Source organism: Haliotis rubra, unplaced genomic scaffold, assembly GCF_003918875.1.
Source record: "Haliotis rubra isolate DU_JTF1 unplaced genomic scaffold, ASM391887v1 Scf558, whole genome shotgun sequence".
Classification (NCBI taxonomy): Eukaryota; Metazoa; Mollusca; class Gastropoda; order Lepetellida; family Haliotidae; genus Haliotis; species Haliotis rubra.
Genome location: NW_025767255.1, coordinates 636,933 through 657,715, shown reverse-complemented (window position 1 = coordinate 657,715; position 20,783 = coordinate 636,933). Strand labels below are relative to the sequence as shown.

The 20,783-nt window shown below is 40.8% G+C and overlaps 1 protein-coding gene across 1 annotated transcript in view; it reads left to right on the top strand.

Annotated features, from left to right (window-relative positions):
* The first annotated feature begins 957 nt into the window (after positions 1-957).
* Positions 958-20,783, top strand: part of LOC124253889 — a 104,255-nt gene continuing 84,429 nt past the window's right edge. Inside the window, exons 1-12 of the mRNA XM_046687743.1 lie at positions 958-1,088; positions 4,619-4,773; positions 6,086-6,204; positions 6,747-6,901; positions 7,573-7,796; positions 8,278-8,436; positions 11,672-11,751; positions 12,452-12,555; positions 17,880-18,015; positions 18,252-18,325; positions 19,610-19,735; positions 20,177-20,275. Of these exons, the coding sequence (XP_046543699.1) occupies positions 1,040-1,088; positions 4,619-4,773; positions 6,086-6,204; positions 6,747-6,901; positions 7,573-7,796; positions 8,278-8,436; positions 11,672-11,751; positions 12,452-12,555; positions 17,880-18,015; positions 18,252-18,325; positions 19,610-19,735; positions 20,177-20,275 (1,480 nt within the window). The 5' untranslated portion in view covers positions 958-1,039. The remainder of the gene's footprint in view (positions 1,089-4,618; positions 4,774-6,085; positions 6,205-6,746; positions 6,902-7,572; positions 7,797-8,277; positions 8,437-11,671; positions 11,752-12,451; positions 12,556-17,879; positions 18,016-18,251; positions 18,326-19,609; positions 19,736-20,176; positions 20,276-20,783) is intronic.

The following is a 20,783-nucleotide window of genomic DNA, read 5'->3' as shown; positions in this document are numbered from 1 at the left end:
ATGTCAATTGGTCTAATAAGTCGGCACCAACATAAATGTGTTAGAAACAGGCAAAAGTATCCTAAACTCTGTTTGACAGCATACAAAGTAATGGTTCCTGCTGTCTGTCACTTTTTAAAGGCAGAACATGGCAAACAAGATGGAACTCAAATCAAATCCTTCAAAACTGGCTTTGATCAAATGTTCATGAGAGAATAATGTTGACTTCCGGTCAGTTATGTAATTTAAGTTCAAAGTTTGCGAAAAGTGGTTCGTACGTCTCCTATAATGGGATGTCCTCAGAGCCATATTCAGGTCTGAGTTTAATAAGCTCGGATTAGAACTTTTGAAACAGACTTACGTTCCCACGAGGAAACATGCATATATAACATGCATCACTTTTCTCTTACAAACAAATAGTTTTAATAGTACCCGTTACAGACCAACACTAATTGATCGTCGCGAATAACGGTAAGCATGCGGCGTACAGCAATAATCACTCACTGACTACTTTTGAGGGAATTGTCATATCAAAGTCCAAATCTAAAACATCCGTGAAGATCCGGGTTAGAATTGATCTTTGGTAACCCATGCTTGTCGGAAGAGGCGACTAACCGGATCGGGTGGTCAGGCTCGCTGACTTGGTTGACACATATCATCGTATCCCATTTGCGTAGATCGAAGCTCATGCTGATGATCACTGGATTGTCTTGTCCAGACTCGAGTATTTACAGACCACCGCCATATAGCTGGAATATTGCTGAGTGCGGCGTAAAACTAAACTCACTCACTCACTCAATCACTCATCAAATCTTAAACACCGATGCGTGAGTAACTCTTAATATTTCATGTGATGAAGAAATCAGATTATTGAACCTGACAAAACGCTCAACAATACATGTATGTACGTCTGTGCGTGGACAACGTACCTAGGACGCCTACAGCGGGCGGTCTGAAGTACACATCCAGATAACAGCCCTTTGTTGTATCTGTGAGGACGGACCGCTGATAGATGGCGGTACAGCGAAACCCTGTGTAAATACCCTGGCACAGATTTCTAATGGAGGAAAGATCTTATATATTACTGGTATTTATTGTGGCCACTTCAGGTAAGCTTGAAGACTGTTATTCAATTGATCGGATTTTAGATTGTGATCCCGTTTATCATATTAGTATTGTATTTTTAACAAATTTACTGTGGCTGATTCTGTCTGATCAGATGCTGATAACAATGTACAACATGTTCCGGTACAAAGACTCGTTCATAGGGTTAAGGACAACGTGTTTTGCCTCACTCCGTTTTCTCCACCTTAAACGACACTGATAACCGATGCTTAAGTTGTTTTTCTATTTTCAAAATATACGTATTTCAGTGGGAGGTATTCCGTAATAATTTTAATTAAAATGTTATTTAAACAACAAACCGTCATAATATTGACTAGGGGTAGCCTAGTGGTTTAAGCGTGAAGACACGGGTTCAATTCCCCACATGGGTACAATGTGTGAAGCCCATTTCTGGTGTCCCCTGTCGTGATATTGCTGGAATATTGCTACAAGCGGCTTGAAAGTAAACTCACTCACTCACCCATATGATTTACACAACTTGGACCACATTTATTACACTCGATATAACCTGTTCACCAATAAGTTCTCGTACACATCAGTGTCCGTACGTAAGGCCATTCTAACACAGAGGTTTTGTTATTGGTTCACGTTGCTCGGTGCAGGTTGGGTTAGTCTCAGAGTCTTTGAATCTTCATGTGTATAATTCCCCGTATGAAAAACTATTGCCATTCTTTGAGGCGATGGTGAATGTGTCCTTTTTTTGGTTTAGTAAAAACGACTCTTGCTTCGGGAGGGGAAGGATATGTTATTCGTTTTGTAACAAAAATATTGCTTGTAAAAGTTATAAGTTCCTTTAGATGAAACTCGTTACTTGTTACGGGGTAACAGAAACCCCGAAGTTGGTGCGAGGTAAAACAAACTAATGAACACAATTGTGTCACTATCTGTTGGTGGTGTTATCCTTGATCTTTTATCAGCCTATATGAGCATTCATCAAGTTAGGAGCCACACACACACTGATACCGGGTTGTTATCAGCACTTGTGCAGTCATCAGTCTTTGTTTCCGTACTGGTCAGCTGAACAGTTGCACAATATATCACAAGATCACGCCAGACCAATGAATGAGATCCTTGCAGTATATATACTTTACATATGGAAGCATGAAATCTGGCTTTTTTATTTACGTCCCAAAATATAAAAAATACACATAGATACACGTCCCTATAAACAATAATAATCAGGGAGCACAAGAAACATCTGAATCAGTATAATCTCAGATCTTGCAGTATATCAACACAGCAAATAACAGCTAGGTAACATAACTGAATCAGTATAATCTCTGTTCTTGCAGTATATCAACACAGCAAATAACAGCTAGGTAATATAACTGAATCAGTATATTCTCAGTTCTTGCAGTATATCAACACAGTTTAATAACGCCTTGGTAACATAACTGAATCAGTATAATCTCTGTTCTTGCAGTATATCAACACAGGAAATAACAGCTAGGTAATATAACTGAATCAGTATATTCTCAGTTCTTGCAGTATATCAACACAGCAAATAACAGCTAGGTAATATAACTGAATCAGTATATTCTCAGTTCTTGCAGTATATCAACACAGCAAATAACAGCTAGGTAATATAACTGAATCAGTATATTCTCAGTTCTTGCAGTATATCAACACAGGAAATAACAGCTAGGTAATATCAGTGAATCAGTGTATTCTCAGTTCTTGCAATACACCTGGGTGCTATAACTCGGTGATACATTCAAAATGCTTGAAGGTATGTGTCCAACTCCGGGACCGATCGCCTGGAATGGCTGACCGTCTGACAACAGTTACCACCGACGTATAGCAATACAAGGCTCTCGCAATAAGGTGCAGCATGTTTGTTTGATCGTCCGTTGTTTAACACCAGACTATTCACCGATATTCCAGCTGCTCTGTGATCAAGTCTGGACCAGACAAACCAATGCCTGATATCATGAGCAGGCCCCCGAGGTACGATTTCACACATCAATCAAGTCTGCACCAGGTCTTGTGGTAAACATGTTAGGGTGGCTGGTACACTGAATTGCATGGCATGTGTCCCGATGGCGGGGGTTGCTACGCATAATACCAATCACTGGTTTGGCCGGTCCGGATGGGAATATTTTATGGCTGTAACGATGCATCGAACTATCGATGGATTGCAATTGTTGTGTCCCCGAAAGCAATTAATCGATGGTAGAAAAGAAAAACTATCGATACCTCGATAGTATGTGTGACTATCGATAACTTCCGTTGATAAATGCGGAGCGGAAAATACAGGGCGTGTGGGTGCAGACTTCCAGCTTCATTGAGTTTATGTTTTAACTGTTTACTTGATCTGGGTTTCAAGTTACTAGTCACTTATTAAAAGAGACTGAATGTACTGGAAGAAAAGAGACTATACTGATTCAGTTATATTACCCAGGTGTTGTTTACGGTGTTAATGTACTGCAAGAACAGAGAATATACTGATTCAGTTATATTACCAAGGTGTTATTTACGGTGTTAATGTACTGGAAGAAAAGAGAATATACTGATTCAGTTATATTACCAAGGTGTTATTTACGGTGTTAATGTACTGGAAGAACAGAGAATATACTGATTCAGTTATATTACCCAGGTGTTATTTACGGTGTTAATGTACTGCAAGAACAGAGAATATACTGTTATATTATCCAGGTGTTATTTACGGTGTTAATGTACTGGAAGAAAAGAGACTATACTGATTCAGTTATATTACCCAGGTGTTATTTACGGTGTTAATGTACTGGAAGAAAATTTACGGTGTTAATGAGAATATACTGATTCAGTTATATTACCAAGGTGTTATCTACGGTGTTAATGTACTGCAAGAACAGAGAATATACTGATTCAGTTATATTACCCAGGTGTTATTTACGGTGTTAATGTACTGTAAGAACAGAGAATATACTGATTCAGTTATATTACCCAGGTGTTATTTACGGTGTTAATGTACTGCAAGAACAGAGAATATACTGTTATATTACCCAGGTGTTATTTACGGTGTTAATGTACTGGAAGAAAAGAGACTATACTGATTCAGTTATATTACCCAGGTGTTATTTACGGTGTTAATGTACTGGAAGAAAAGAGAATATACTGATTCAGTTATATTACCAAGGTGTTATCTACGGTGTTAATGTACTGCAAGAACAGAGAATATACTGATTCAGTTATATTACCCTGGTGTTATTTACGGTGTTAATGTACTGTAAGAACAGAGAATATGCGTATTCAGTTACAGCATCCAGGTGCTATATCCCGTGTTGATATACTGCATGAACTTTGATAAAAACCCTTCAATTACAGTACTCAGGTGCCCGTTCTTGTTTTCTGCCTGAATCATGCAGTTCTGAATATCTCTGAGGTAATGTCTTCAGATACAGAAACCATTATTATACTTCCCCCGTGTAAATGTGCTTTACGATCTTCGGTAAGTATTCTGCTCAGTTTATAACGGGTGTTTTTACGAGGGCATTGGCTTCATTGATCCTCACCATTACTTATGTTCCTCTAGTGGCAGCAGCGTTCGGCCGATGTCCAGCGGGCTGGACGGAAAACAATGACCGATGTTACTACATGACCACCCAGAGGCAGAACTATGACCAGTCATTGCAGTACTGTGCATTAAACAATGCATCTCTGTTTTCCATTAGCAACGAGGCGGAATGGGTATGTATATACTGTGTATACACGCAAGCAGTGGGGTATACTGCTGGGCGGGTGTAGGTATACAGCTGAAAATTGGATTTCAGAAAACAATTACAGTGGTAATCAAAACGTTACTAGACTACACACCAAACCACTAACACCATCCATATCAAAGACGTGACCATTGAATAACAATTGCTGTTTGTCTCACGTTTAACCATCATCAAGCGCGGGTGTTTAGTTTCTTTTGTCGGACAGCATATTTTGGTAACATAAAGGTTCCATTACTATTTGGGGCGGTGGAGTTGTCTTGTGGTTAAAGCGTTCGCTCATCACACCGAAGGCCCGGGTTCAATTTCCCACATGGGTACAATGTGTGTAGCCTATTTCTGGTATCCCCTGTCGTGATATTGCTGGGATATTGCTAAAAGCAGCGTAAAACCCAACTCACTCACTCTATTATTACTTCCTGACACACTTTAGACACAGGTGACGAAGTATTCTAAGGCACCACAAATCGATGTCCAGCCCTTTGGCATGCGAACAAAACAAACATCGTCTGTTCAAATCTCAATTGTTTCCAGATTGTGTATCTAAGTTTGACAGGACCATACCTGTGCGCGTGGATTTCACCAAGGTGGTAACCGTCTGAGATTTGTATCACTTCAGGTTTATCTTCCCACAGTGTTGATGATATGGCAGTAGTAGATCAATACAACGTGTAAGTGACGCAAATCCGTCTTGTGCCGAAAATGGAGTTAGCCAAGGGGCGTATGTCACATTTCCATTCCCACTTGTTGAACAAATATTACGGTAAATGCATGTTATTTTAAGAACGTCAACATCTGACAAAGAAATATTCACCCGCGTGTGGTTTGGGCTGTGGGGTAGCCTAGTAGTTAAAGCGTTCGCCCGGGTTCGATTCCTCACATGGGTACAATGTGTGAAGCCCATTTCTGGTGTCCGCCGCCATGATATTGCTGGAAAATTGCTAAAAACGGCGTATAACCAAACTCACTCACTCACCCTCGTGTGTTTCCGAACCGTAAATGACCCGTGAAGGTGCGGGTTAGAATTGATCTTCAGTAACCCATGTTTGTCGTAAGAGGCCACAAAAGGGATCGGGGTGGTCAGGCTCGCTGGCTTGGTTGACACATGTCATCGGTTCCCAATTGCGCAGATCGATGCATATGTTGTTGATCACTGGAGTGTCTGGTCCAAACCCAAATATTTACAGACCACCGCCATATACACATGTAGCTGGAATATTGCTGAGTGCGGCGTAAAACTAAAGAACAGTAAATACCATACTCTAGGAACTTGTTGCTTCCAGATATTCGTGAAGTCTATGTTAGGCGCCGTAAACATCCAGTACTACACATCGCTGAGGTATAATGACACCGCCAAAGCGTGGACCTGGGGTGACGGAACCCCCTACAATGCAACAGCAGCGTGAGTGTAGAAATCTAGTGTTTTTCGTGTTCACAAGAAATAAAATATTTTAAAATATTAAAGATAACGGATTAGTTACTTATTGTAATTTGAGGAATCGAGATTAGGGGGTGGTTGGTTGATCGGCTGGTTTGTTGTTTAACGCCGCACTCAGCAATATTCCAGCTATATGGCGGAGGTCTGTAAATAATCAATCCGGACCAGATAATCCAGTGATCAACAACATGAGCATCGATCTACACAATTAGGATACGATACAGATTAGGGGTGGGGAGGGCTCGAAAAGATTTTGTCCACCCGATTCTTTCAGCATGCTGTGCCTTTATCCTACATGGGTACAATGAGTGAAGCCCATTTCTGGTGTCCTTTGGTGTGATATTGCTAGACACTGCTAACAGCGACATAAAACCTTAATCTCTAATGTTTACATGGTATGAAATATTTGATTACTATTGTAATATGAAAGAATCGGATGACCCTTGGCATTTTTCTGGCATATACAGTACCTGTTATAGATACATATAATTTATATCTCTCTCCAGTCACTGGTACCGTAACCAACAGCCGACCTTCACGTCGACGTACATCCAGCGGAAGTACTTTTGTGCGTTAATGTACGGGTACGGGGGTGCTCGAGGACAGATTAATTTTACCCCATGTACATCGTCCGTACCTACCATTTGCGAAAGATCTGCAGGTACGATTGTGACATTGTTTCCAAAAAACGTTGACTCAAATTGCCATTTGGCTTGAATTGTTTGTGTTAGACAGACCTTCATTTTTAAGAAACTCAGTTAGTTCCTTTGACGGGAAGTACCAAACATGTTTGTTTTTTTAACCACAACGTATTATTTTGCTCAACTCTCCTCGCGCGTAGTAAACGAATTCCGCGATTTATGACATTCTAAAACAAACGCATTTGTTGTGTTTAAAGAAATGTTGATGCGAATCCCATTTAATTCTAGTGAATCCAAAATACCTTCTCTCAATTGCATATACTAGAGTCAGGAATACTTCTTAGCACAACTTGATCAACTACGGCAATACAAATGAAATATTTTCAGCTTCAGGTAGAACCCGAGATATTTTTCAGTTAAAGCTATATAACACGAGATATTTTCAGCTACAGGTATAACACGAGATATTTTAAAGGTACCACTTTAAGACAAGATATTCTTCAATGAAAGCTATGAAATTCTACAACAATGTGTTTTTCGTGATAGACACTTTCTTTCTTTATCCTGAAAAATATAGTTTGGATGATTCTCGATGACAAATTATTGTTTCGATAACATCCCAGGCTCCTAAGAATACCGGTAATAGAAATGTGTTTATCCCTTGCTAAACGTGAGCTGTGTTGCGTTCTAGATACATATGACCTCTGCAACGAAGCTGACGGTTGGAGGGACATATATGGGAAATGTTATAAACTCTTCAACACAAAAAGCACCTGGCACGACGCGAGGACATCATGCGAACAAAATGGCGGCCTCTTGCCGTCGCCGAGAAGTCTGGTGGAACTGATGTTGATGGGTGATTTGATAGACTGTAGGACAAGCGACAACAACGTCTGGACAGCGTTTACTGATCAGGTGAGTAAGGCGGTGCGCTGTGCGCTGGCTTGTGATGTGTGGATGGTCCTAAGAAGTGACGAAGAAAAAACTGCAGGGATCTACAACTACAGTCAGTGGCCAAAAGTCTGTTCACATAACATGTTACGTTGCCCCTGTTTTGAGAGGTAGGTTGACTTTGAAAGCGTTTCGCCGTGCTGATAAGCCACCAATCGTGACGTGATTTGGGGTACAAATTTCACAGGTCACAAAATATGCGTAGCACCTATAATATGCGATTATCTCCCTTGCTTTGTTTATCTTTTTGTCGTCTGCTATCATGCCGCCTGTCAACCGAGAATTGACGCCTGAACAAAGAAATTTAATTGTTGTGCTGAATCAGCAAGGCCAATCAAGCTACAAAATTGCTGATTTGACAGGTATAAACCCTAGAACAATTCAGAAAATTCGGGAGCGAGGTTCAGTTAAATCGTTGCCGAGAAGTGGGCGGCCCGGAAAATAGTCACCAAGAAGTGAACGACGGCTGTTTCGTGTTGTGAAAAGGAATCGCCGGCAAACACTTGGGGATTTGACAGCAAAATATAACAATCAGGGACAGACTACACTGTCTTCTCGCACTGTTAGAAGAAGATTGTTCACTGAGGGGTACCATAGACATGTGGTAAGCAAGAAAATCACCATTTCTCGTGCTAACAGAGGGAAGAGACGCCGGGTTTTTTGGACAAAATTGCATTGGGGAAGAAATGAGTGGGATAATGTCATTTTGGAGCACCTTTGATAACCATTTAAATTGTGACCTGTAGTTGCCAGGCATTTTGTCAACCGCAATTGGATTTTCCAAGAAGACAATGCCCCTTGTCATGTGTCCGTTCGGGCTAACCGTTGGAAACAGGAAAATCATATTCCGACTCCCAGTAATTATCCGATTTTCACATTTCAAAACATACAGCAAATAACGCTGTGAATCGCGATTTCGTACTGTGTCAAAAATGGCGACATTTTCGATGAAGCCTATTTTGAAAGATCATTTTCAGCACTTGAGCTTTGTCTAAAATAATAGTGGATGGTATCAAGAAACAGGAAATTTCCCTCCCGCAGAATTCGGAACTGTGAAGTGTATTTGTGTGCGTGGGATATTTTGATTTTTATTGGACTTAAAATTGAGGGTTGAAGGGGAAGGACATATATGTCCCTGTGGCATCCAGGGGGTTAACCAATATATGCTTCCGTATTTTCTCCAATAAGCGCTCGGGCGGCATTTGTTTCAACGGTGTTCCAGACCCGGCGCCCGGTGCTTTTGCGCGTACTGGTTCTAATTACCGTAAGTGTTAGTGAGCTGCTTTACCTCCGGTGCTTATTAGAGTCCCGGTGCTTTAGAGGAAATACTGTAATTATCTTTCTTTATCTTTCTTCAGTGTTTCCCATATTTTTGGATGACCCTACACAAGGATTTTGATCCCATTGCTGTGTTTCATAGCTGGATGTTTAATCACGCCATGCCAGTATATTTAATTAACATAGAATATTTAATTTATTTAAAACTGTAAATCAGAGACCATATAATATGGTCTCTGTGTAAATGTAGCCGATTTTGTCATTTTGTGGCTTTTGTATCCTGATGTATACTGAATGCAAACTGAACAAACGGATAGAGTCACCAATAGTGAGTGAGTGATTAAGTGAGTTTAGTTTTAAGCTGCTATTTGCAATATTCCAGCAATATCATGGTGGGGGACACCAGAAAGAAATGGGTGTTCACACTTTGTACCAAAGAGGGGAATCATACTGGCCGAGTGATGAGCAAACACTAGGCTACCCAAGTACCCCAGAAGAGTCATCAATAACCTAATCCTGTTTTAAATATGTTCATAAATAAAATTGTATATGTCATATACCAATAAGTACCAAAATGTCGCTACTGTTTGTGAGCACACACTGCAACATTGACAGATGAATAAACTGCAAAATGAAAGCCACATTTTAACGGTTAGGTCCCATACTGCCTACAGTTCCAAGCTGCCTACATCCCAAACTGCCAACAAAAACATTGTAGGCAGCGTGGAAAAAGATTTTTTGCTCTGTAGAATAATAGAACAGCCCGAGTATCAATGAAGAAGGGGTGCTTCGTTGGAGTAAGGGATAATTAGGGGGATTATATTAGTATATATCTGTGCATCTACTTCTGTGTATAGTGTGTTTTGAGTCTTCTCATCCAATAAAGACTACAAGACAAGTACAATGATATTGTTTTATGTTGTTTTGGGAAGCAGTTAGCATGCTTATATTGTAAACCTCCAAAGCAGGATTAACTTAATCCTATTTGATCAAGTTGGGTAGGCTTGTTTTAACTATGTTGTTACAGGCTTTGACTGTCTTTGTCAGATTATGTCGAAAAACATAGTAAGGACTAAATTGTTGAGAAGAACTCATCTTCTCAGTTAATTAAACTCCTAATAAATTAGAAGGGGAACCAACTGCATCCATCACACAATGGCAAAAGTTCAACGAGTTCAATTCATCACTTCTCAAGCAGGAGGACAGCAAGTTTTCTTTGCTGGGTACCAATATCGCCTCAAAGTCAGACGACAGACCACAACACATTGGAAGTGTGTACATTCTGAATGCAAAGGCCCCTGTTCTACAACTGGAGACTTCATGAAATCAACGACACCGCACAACCATGTGCCAGTGGAATCTGAAGATGAGATTTGACCTTGAGGGGTGGCACCTGAAGCTGAAAAACCTTATTGCCAAAGCCCACCCAAACATCTACCTCTTCATCTGCAACATCAAGAAAATCGAAGCTGTAGACAAAGCTAAACGTGCTCAGCTCGACTGTGGTGCCCTCCCCAAGTCAAGCAAGCGTGTTTACAGAGAGCTCAATGCGAGACTTCTGAGACTGAAGGAGCACCTCCAGAGCGGCAGAAAAACGCCTCTTCAGTACCTTGATGCTGCTGGACATCTCATCAAGTTTGCAAAGTGATTGTCAGTTGTGTGTAATTGTGAAACAAGTAAAAGACTGTAAAACCAGTGAAAGACTGTAAAACCACTGAAAGACTTAAAACTTTTTCATGATAAGAACATGTCTCCATGTAAAGTCTGAGAATTCTCAGAATGAATAGATATCCTACCAACCAACACTTGTCATTTTTTTAAACTTGTGTAGGCAGAGTGGGAAGACACCATAGAATTAACCAGCTAACTAGTCAAGTTCATTTTAGCAGGGGTAGAAGAGGTCAGATCGGTGTATTCACTTCCTGATCACTGGACTGTATCATGTTGTTTTAACCTGTAGGCAGTTTGGAACTGTAGGCAGTATGGGAATACACCATTTTAACAGATGTAACTTTGAGCAAAAATGCCAAAATTGTCTGAAACAAATGAATGTATTTACATCACTGGTGAATGGTGACATGATTTCTCATGGATTACTAACAAAACATAAAATTGCATATTGTGTGAGAAAATTGAAATGGTTTTCTGTCACAAAAGTTTATGTACAATATTATCGATAACACAATTTTCATATCGATAATTATTACTATTTTTTCCTGTCAACGATATTCTGATTATCAATCTTTTAAGCCTGCCCTTTTTCTCATACACCTTTAGAATCTGAGTTTCACAACTCATAAAGTTCATGTTTAAGAAAAAAGTATGGTCTGTTTCATACACTCATTTTCATTACATTCATATTTGAACCAGAAAACTGAAGTGTACCTCTCTACCTCAGACACTGGAGTCCATCCCTACCACTAGCATCCAGGTCACTGCACTGGCCACAAGATGATGTGTAGCCTCAGCCTTATGTTCTGTTGCAGCAGATGGAGGACATTTCTTGTGTTTTCACACATAAATCAAACAACTTGCTACAAGTGAGTTTTACTGTTTTCCAGTTCACCCCTGGCAAAATCATATCAGCGGACACGAACAACACACTGACGTATCAGGCCTGGTCGTCTACATCGGATGTGGTGTAAGTCAACCTGCTTGGGTTTTGTGTTTTCAATCCAACAGCATGTTCTCAATAAAGTTTTCTTAAATATTCTTCTAACTGTATTTGGTTGACTAGAAGGTCTACATAAGTCAGATGGAAACACGTACAATATACACAGATGTATATACATGAACATCATATCTATGCATAGTTAACAAATATCTACAGTCGTGAGCATGCATCGACTTGTTTGGGTCCTTCCTGACCTGCTTAGTCCCCAAGATGTCTATGTATGTGTACTCTGTTTTTAGTTAGACACCTTGAACACCAACATAACTCCTTGAACACACAGAATGACACCTTGAACATCTAACAAGATACCTTAAGTGCTCACCTCAACACCTTGAACACCCAATTCAACACCCTGAACATCAAACATGACAACTTGAACACACAGAATGACACCTTTAACATCTAACAAGATACCTTAAGTGCTCATCACAACACCTTGAACACCCAATTCAACACCCTGAACATCAATCATGACACCTTGAACACTCAGCATGGCATCTTGACCTGAAGTCAGCATGACACATGAAACACCTGAAATGTCAACTTGGCAATGGGATGGGGCGTGATCCCTTGTTTGGGTTGATACAAGAGATTTCATGCTTATGTTGTTGTTTGTGCATGTGTTCCAGTTGATATTATATCACAATTTTCTTTATCTCTTTTTCAGAAAGCCTGGACAAGTGTGCATTGAGTCTGTGGCCCTGAGCAACTTCTACTTCAACAGAAAGAACTGCATCACTGAGAGAAAATACATCTGCATCAAACCATATGGTATGTTTAATGACTATCTACATCAGGCCATATAGTATGTTTACTGACCATCTGTATCAGGTCATATAGTATGTTTACTGACCATCTGTATCAGGCCATATAGTATGTTTACTGACCATCTGCATCAGGCCATATGGTATGTTTACGGACCATCTGCATCACTGAGAGAAAATACATCTGCATCAAGCCATATGGTATGTTTAATGACTATCTGCATCAGGCCATATAGTATGTTTACTGACCATCTGTATCAGGCCATATAGTATGTTTACTGACCATCTGCATCAGGCCATATGGTATGTTTACTGACAATCTGCATCAAGCCAAATGGTATGTTTACTGACCATCTCCATCAGACCATATGGTATGTTTACTGACCATCTCCATCAGACCATATGGTATGTTTACTGACCATCTGAGTTACGCCATGTGGTATGTTTACTGACCATCTGTGTCAGGCCATGTGGTATGTTTACTGACCATCTGCATGAAGCCATATGGTATATTTACTGATCATCTGTGTCAAGCCATATGGTAATTTTACTGACCATCGGCATCAAGGAATATGGTATGTTTACTGACCATCGGCATCAAGGAATATGGTATGATTACTGACCATCTGAGTTACGCCATGTGGTATGTTTACTGACCATCTGTGTCAGGCCATGTGGTATGTTTACTGACCATCTGCATGAAGCCATATGGTATGTTTACTGATCATTTGTGTGAAGCCATATGGTAATTTTACTGACCATCGGCATCAAGAAATATGGTATGTTTACTGACCATCGGCATCAAGGAATATGGTATGTTTACTGACCATCTGTATCAAGCCAGATAGTTTGTTTACTGATCGTTTCTTCTATACTTTATCCATCCTTTATCTCTACCTTTCTCCAATCATCCTACCTTCCTTCAATCCGTCCATCCTACAGGGGTTCAATTTTTTTTCTAAAAAGCCACTGGCCACAGGGCAAGTGACTTTAAGAAAGTAATTTTCCACTTGCCCTGATTTTATGACATAATTATGATGATGTAATTATGAAAGAAGAAATCAGCATGGTATTTGATGTTAATGTTTACTGGACTATTTATTGAAAAGTGATAAATAGCAAAGAAAGATAACTCTACTTTATTATCATTGCGAAATTTAATAGCTACATTTTGAGCAGATATGAAATTAAATCAAAGTTTATTTGCAGTTTGAAACCATAAGTGGAAATTATCTAGTAGCCCACGGACAAGTAAGATACCATTATTTGATTGCCCGAAATGAAAACTGACTTGCCCCGGGCGTCGGGCGATGGGATTTTTTAACCTCTGATCCTACCTTCAATCTTTCCATACATCCTACCTTCAGTCCATCCATCCATCCTTCCTTCTGTCCATCTATCCATCCACCCTACCTTCAGTCCATCCATCCATCCTACCTTCAGTCCATCCATCCTACATTCAATCCATCCAACCATCCTACCTTCAGTCCATCCATCTTATCTTCAATCCATCCATCCATCCTACCTTCAATCCATCAATCCATCCTACCTTCAGTCCATCCATCCATCCATCCTACCTTCAGTCCATCCATCCATCCTACCTTCAACCCATCCATCCATCCATCCTACCTTCAGTCCATCCATCCATCCATCCTACCTTAAGTCCATCCATCTTATCTTCAATCCATCCATCCTACCTTCAATCCATCCATCCATCCTACCTTCAGTCCATCCATCCATCCATCCTACCTTCAGTCTATCCATCCATCCTACCTTCAGTCTATCCATCCATCCTACCTTCAGTCCATCCATCCATCCTACCTTCAGTCCATCCATCCATCCTACATTCAGTCCATCCATCCTACATTCAATCCATCCAACCATCCTACCTTCAGTCCATCCATCTTATCTTCAATCCATCCATCCATCCTACCTTCAATCCATCAATCCATCCTACCTTCAGTCCATCCATCCATCCATCCTACCTTCAGTCCATCCATCCATCCTACCTTCAACCCATCCATCCATCCATCCTACCTTCAGTCCATCCATCCATCCATCCATCCTACCTTAAGTCCATCCATCTTATCTTCAATCCATCCATCCTACCTTCAATCCATCCATCCATCCTACCTTCAGTCCATCCATCCATCCATCCTACCTTCAGTCTATCCATCCATCCTACCTTCAGTCTATCCATCCATCCTACCTTCAGTCCATCCATCCATCCTACCTTCAGTCCATCCATCCATCCTACATTCAGTCCATCCATCCATCCTACCTACAGTCCATCCATCCATCCTTCCTTCAGTCCATCCATCCTTCCTTCAGTCCATCCATCCAACCATCCTTCCTTCAGTCCATCCATCCATCCTACCTTCAGTCCATCCATCCATCCTGCCTTCAGTCCATCTATCCATCCTGCCTTTCAGTCATTCTTCCATCCATCTCTACCTTCAGTCCATCTTATCCATCTCTGTTTTCAGTCCATCCATCTTATCTCTTTTTCAGTCTATCCATCCTACTTTCAATCTATCCATCCATCTCTGCTTTCAGTCCATCCATCCATCTCTTCCTTCAGTCCATCCATCCTACTTTTCTAGTCTATCCATCCATCCATCCATCTCTTCCTTCAGTCCATCCATCTACTTTCAGTCCATCCATCCATCCTACCTTTCAGTCCATCCATCCATCCTTTCTTTCAGTCCATCCATCCATCTCTACCTTTCAGTCCATCCATCGATCCTACTTTTCTAGTCCATCCATCCATCCTTCCTTCAGTCCATTCTATCCATCTCTACCTTTCAGTCCATCCATCCATCCTACCCTTTCAGTCCATTCAATGATCCATCCATCCTACTTATAGTCCATCCATCCATCCTTCTTCTTCCAGTCCATCCATCCTTCCTTCAGTCCATCCATCCATCCTCTCTGTTTTCAGTCCATATCCATCCATCCTGCTCTTTCAGTCATTCCATCCATCCTACTCTTTTCAGTCCATCCATCCATCCTGCCTTCAGTCCATCCATCCATCTTGCCTTCCTTCAGTCCATCCATCCTACCTTCAATCCATCCATCCATCCTGCCTTCAGTCCATCCATCCATCCTTCCTTCAGTCCATCCATCCTACTCTTCAGTCTATCCATCCATCCATCCATCCTTCCTTCAGTCCATCCATCCTACCTTCAGTCCATCCATCCATCCTACCTTCAGTCCATCCATCCATCCTTCTTTCAGTCCATCCATCCATCCTACCTTCAGTCCATCCATCGATCCTACCTTCAGTCCATCCATCCATCCTTCCTTCAGTCCATCTATCCATCCTACCTTCAGTCCATCCATCCATCCTACCTTCAGTCCATTCAATGATCCATCCATCCTACCTTCAGTCCATCCATCCATCTTACCTTCAGTCCATCCAACCAGCCTTCCTTCAGTCCATCAATCCATCCTACCTTCAGTCCATCCATCCATCCTACCTTCAGTCCATCCACCCTACCTTTCAGTCCATCCATCTATCCTCTCTTCAGCCCATCCATCCATCCTTTCTTCAGTCCATCATCCATCCTACTTCTTCAATCCATCTTCAGTCCATCCATCCATCCTACCTTCAGTCCATCTTATCCTACTCTTCAGTCCATCCATCCTACCTTCAGTCCATCCATCCATCCTACCTTCAGTCCATCCATCCATCCTACCTTCAGTCCATCCATCCATCCTACCTTTCAATCCATCTTCAGTCCATCCATCCATCCTACCTTCAGTCCATCCATCCATCCTACCTTTCTCAGTCCATCCATCGATCTTACTTTCAGTCCATCCATCCATCCTTCCTTCTTTCAGTCCATCCATCCATCTTGCCTTCTCAGTCCATCCATCCATCCTTCCTTCAGTCCATCCATCCATCCATCCTACCTTTCAGTCCATCCATCCATCCTGCCTTTAAGTCCATCCTTCCATCCTTCCTTCAGTCCATCTATCCATCCTACTCTTCAGTCCATCCATCCATCCTACCTTCAGTCCGTCCATCCATCCTTCCTTTCAGTCCATCTATCCATCCTACCTTCAGTCCATCTATCCATTCTACTTTCAGTCTATCCATCCATCCTTTCCTTCTCAGTCCATCTATCCATCCTACCTTCAGTCCATCCATCCATCCTACCTTCAGTCCATTCAATGATCCATCCATCTTACCTTCAGTCCATCCAACCATCCTTCCTTCAGTCCATCAATCCATCCTACCTTCAGTCCATCCATCCTACCTTCAGTCCATCCATCCATCCTACCTTCAGCCCATCCATCCATCCTTTCTTCAGTCCATCATCCATCCTACCTTTCAATCCATCTTTTTCAGTCCATCCATCCATCCTACCATCAGTCCATCCATCCTACCTTCTCAGTCCATCCATCCTACCTTCAGTCCATCCATCCATCCTGCCTTAAGTCCATCCATCCATCCTTCCTTTCAGTCCATCCATCCATCCTACCTTCAGTCCATCCATCCATCCTACCTTCAGTCCATCCATCCATCCTTCAGTCCATCCATCCATCCTACCTTCAGTCCATCTATCCATTCTACCTTCAGTCTATCCATCCATCCTTCCTTCAGTCCATCTATCCATCCCACTACCTTCAGTCCATCCATCCATCCTACCTTCAGTCCATTCAATGATCCATCCATCCTACCTTCAGTCCATCCATCCTACCTTCAGTCCATCCATCTATCCTACCTTCAATCCATCCATCTATCCTACTTTCAGTCCATCCATCCATCCTACCTTTAATCCATTCAATGATCCATCCATTCTACCTCCACTCCAACCATCCATCCTTGTGTTGGAAATCGTAAACCAAATCCACTATCGATTATCGGAGGACTTGTGGTGAATGATTATCGATTATAATCAAAATATATACCTTTTTAATGTAATCACCAATTTTAATGTTTTTTCCCCAGTTTTTTTCTAATACTGTCATGGAATGAAATGCACGCATGCAAGTAAGACACTGGAATTGTAATTAAACAATAAGAGTGGTTAAAATTTTACAATGTGCATAGCTTTATGTTGTTGAGCGCATGTTTGTTCGTGAATATTCATCAAAGTAAATGGTTAGTATACTTAATTCAAGGGTGTTATACAACAACAAAATTCTGATTTATCAAAAATGATTTTTTTACAATCGATAATCATTTTAAAGCCTTCTTTCGATTGATTTTCGATTTTTTTCGATCATCGGAACACCACTTATCCATCCTACCTTCAATCCATCCATCCATCCGTCAGTTCATAAACTCTGTATTTGTTCCTATCCATGTTTACTGTATTCCAGGGACGTGTCCAACGGGCTGGGTCGTGTATGGGGGTAAGTGCTACCAGGTACACAACACCAGGGACAGCGTGACCACCTGGTACATGGCCAATGACAACTGCAAGAAGCAGGGAGTGAAGCTGCTCACAATCGAGGAGTAAGTGGTCATTATGACAGCTTTACACAACAGTTTGCGGCCACTGTGGTAGAGATATACCCAAAAAGTAATGTGTTTTCTGAAACAGAAAATCTGTCTGTGTATTTGGTTCATTGATTGACATTGCCCTTCACTCACCTGGAACATGATATGACCATTGTTGCATGCTGGGATATTGGTAAGTGCTGCATTAAACAGCAAACAGAAAAGTGTATAATTAACCCTATTTTCCACAGCCAAGAAACAAACCTGTTGATTGGGAAAGCTCTCTGCGCTCTACATATTCACGATGCCTGGATGGGATTGTCAGGTAACAGTCGTTATTCCAAATTTGCTTCCCTGCTTGCAGAATTTGTGAGACTTGGTGGTAGATCCACAACAAGTAAAGTGTTGGGTCCCATTGATAAGGAAGTTATCAGCTGCTTGTGTGGGTTTGATTCCCAGCTTTGCTCTAATATAGTCGTTCTGTTGTCAGCACCTTCAGTGTGCTTGAAGTTTTACCAAAGTAAAGGCCCTTCACCTTTGAAGTCCCACATTAATTGTACTCCTCACTCACTCACTCACTCACTCACTCACTCACTCACTCACTCACTCACATATGTTACATAGATGTTGATTCCATCCATCTGTGCTTCACCCTCTCCTAATTCAATGGGGACACATTATTTCATTACCTGCTTTGGATACATCATCAATCTTTTTCATAAACCAGCAAAATATGGTGATCAACCATCATGACTTGATGTTTCTCAGAGTTATTGCCCTTGTTTGCTCTTTCTAGATCGTTGTGCACAGTATTGCCCATTTGTTTTAGAATATATCTTAGGTGATGAATATGTCCAAAACCTACTACAAGAAATGGAAGTTTTACAGAGGTATAGCTGTTCAGTCTTTTGAATGTTGTGCAAGGTATTGCCCATTTGGTTTGTTATTTATTATATACCCATGTAATCTTAGGATAGTAGTAGGGGTGCAATCACGGATGATGTCATCAAATTCGTGATTGCACCCCAGATTCCGTATTGAACCCCTGCCAGTTCTACATTGCTACGCCATGATTTGTTTTACTAAGTAAAAGATTAATGCAAGATAAGAGGGTATATAATAAATATAGAACGTCTTCGAACTCGTTTCTCTGCTCCCATGACATCTTCTTGTCCAATACAAAACATCCAAATGCACTAGTATGACGTTCTATATATATCTTACATGATGAATATGTTGAAAAACTACTACATAAAATGGAAGTTTTACAGAGTTTCAGCTGTTGATGTATTTATGGGGTTTTTATATCATGGAAAATGGAAGGCACAGATACCTGGTATTTGTACATGGGTAAACAGTGACTGAATAAGTTACTGCCTTTGAATGACTGACATTTCCTGAATAAATCAGCATTGTTCCAGTACCACATAATGCCAGCCTAGATAGTCCACTGTAGTTGGAATAAAACCCAATTCGGCTGAGCACCATTTGAGTAATAATAGATAATGCTCATATGAAGGTTTATCTTCAAGCGTAGATTTGACTGTATATTTGAGTTTCTAAGAAGTGAGGAAATATGTACCAGGTATTGCTACTATTCTGTCTCCAGATCGACTACAAGACGGAAACTACACGTGGAAGATGGCCTCTCCTCAACATCTCCACCTCCTACACCCACTGGTACAGGGCTTCCCACCCCATCCCGGACTCACTGACTGTGGAGTTGTTGCAAATCGTAACTATATTACCAGTCTCAGTGTTCAGAAATATTGTTACAGTGCATCAAATTGTGATGTATTCCTAAAGTGGTCTCCAACTAACTAAAATATATAAAAGTTTATGTTCAAGTTTTGGAGCTATGATTGTCTTAGATTGCCAAGTTGCTCCCTTGAAATGAAGCCATGGTTATTGAACTACTCTGTGTTTATATTGCATTCTCAACTTCCTTAGAAGTACACAACACATTTACATTACTATCTTATCCTACCTGGTACCCTGGTACTGCTTCAGGCGAGTATTTCTCCCTTAATCACATTCCTATGTAAGACAACACACATTTACTCAATGCATCAGTAAAGCACACCCGATGTCACCATTAGGGATGACTTTAGTGTGTGACTATATTTGTTTCGCGAACAAGCTGATATTGCTATAATCACCTGAGATATACTTCCAGATGGGCAGGCGACCTGGTCCAATGGCTACTGCTATGCAATCAAGTCGTACATGTGTGAAATGCCCATCGCACAGAAGTATGTCAATCATACAGAACCAGGTATGTATACTTTATCTGGATAAAGTTCAGTTTTAAGCAAGTTAATGTAATTCCATGCACAGCACATGCCTAATAATTAGTGGTGATCTCATTAGTCGCAATGATTATTAAAGATTGATCACAAAGTCCAGATTTTTTTGGGAATCATAAACAATTTTATTAACCACTCTCAAGGGTGAAATGATTTAAGTTCTGTTTAAAAAGGAGTGTTTAGTAGCCGACTTTGTACTTGGAAAAAAAGGTGAGGCCAGAGTCCTTTTCCAAAAAAGGGGCTGAGGTAAGTATTTGTGTTGTCAGGTTTGATAGGTGTGATTTAGTTCATTAACATGAAAAAACACAATATTACCAATTAATCTTCAGTTATGATTTTACCATTTTCCAGCATTAGCAAGTACTTCAGGCACTCAGTCCCTCTGTTGATGTGGTGGTACAATGGCATCAGGGACTTGCTTATCGACTTTTTTATCCCAATGTCATGGTATAAGCTGCAATTTTCTTAGCACTATCA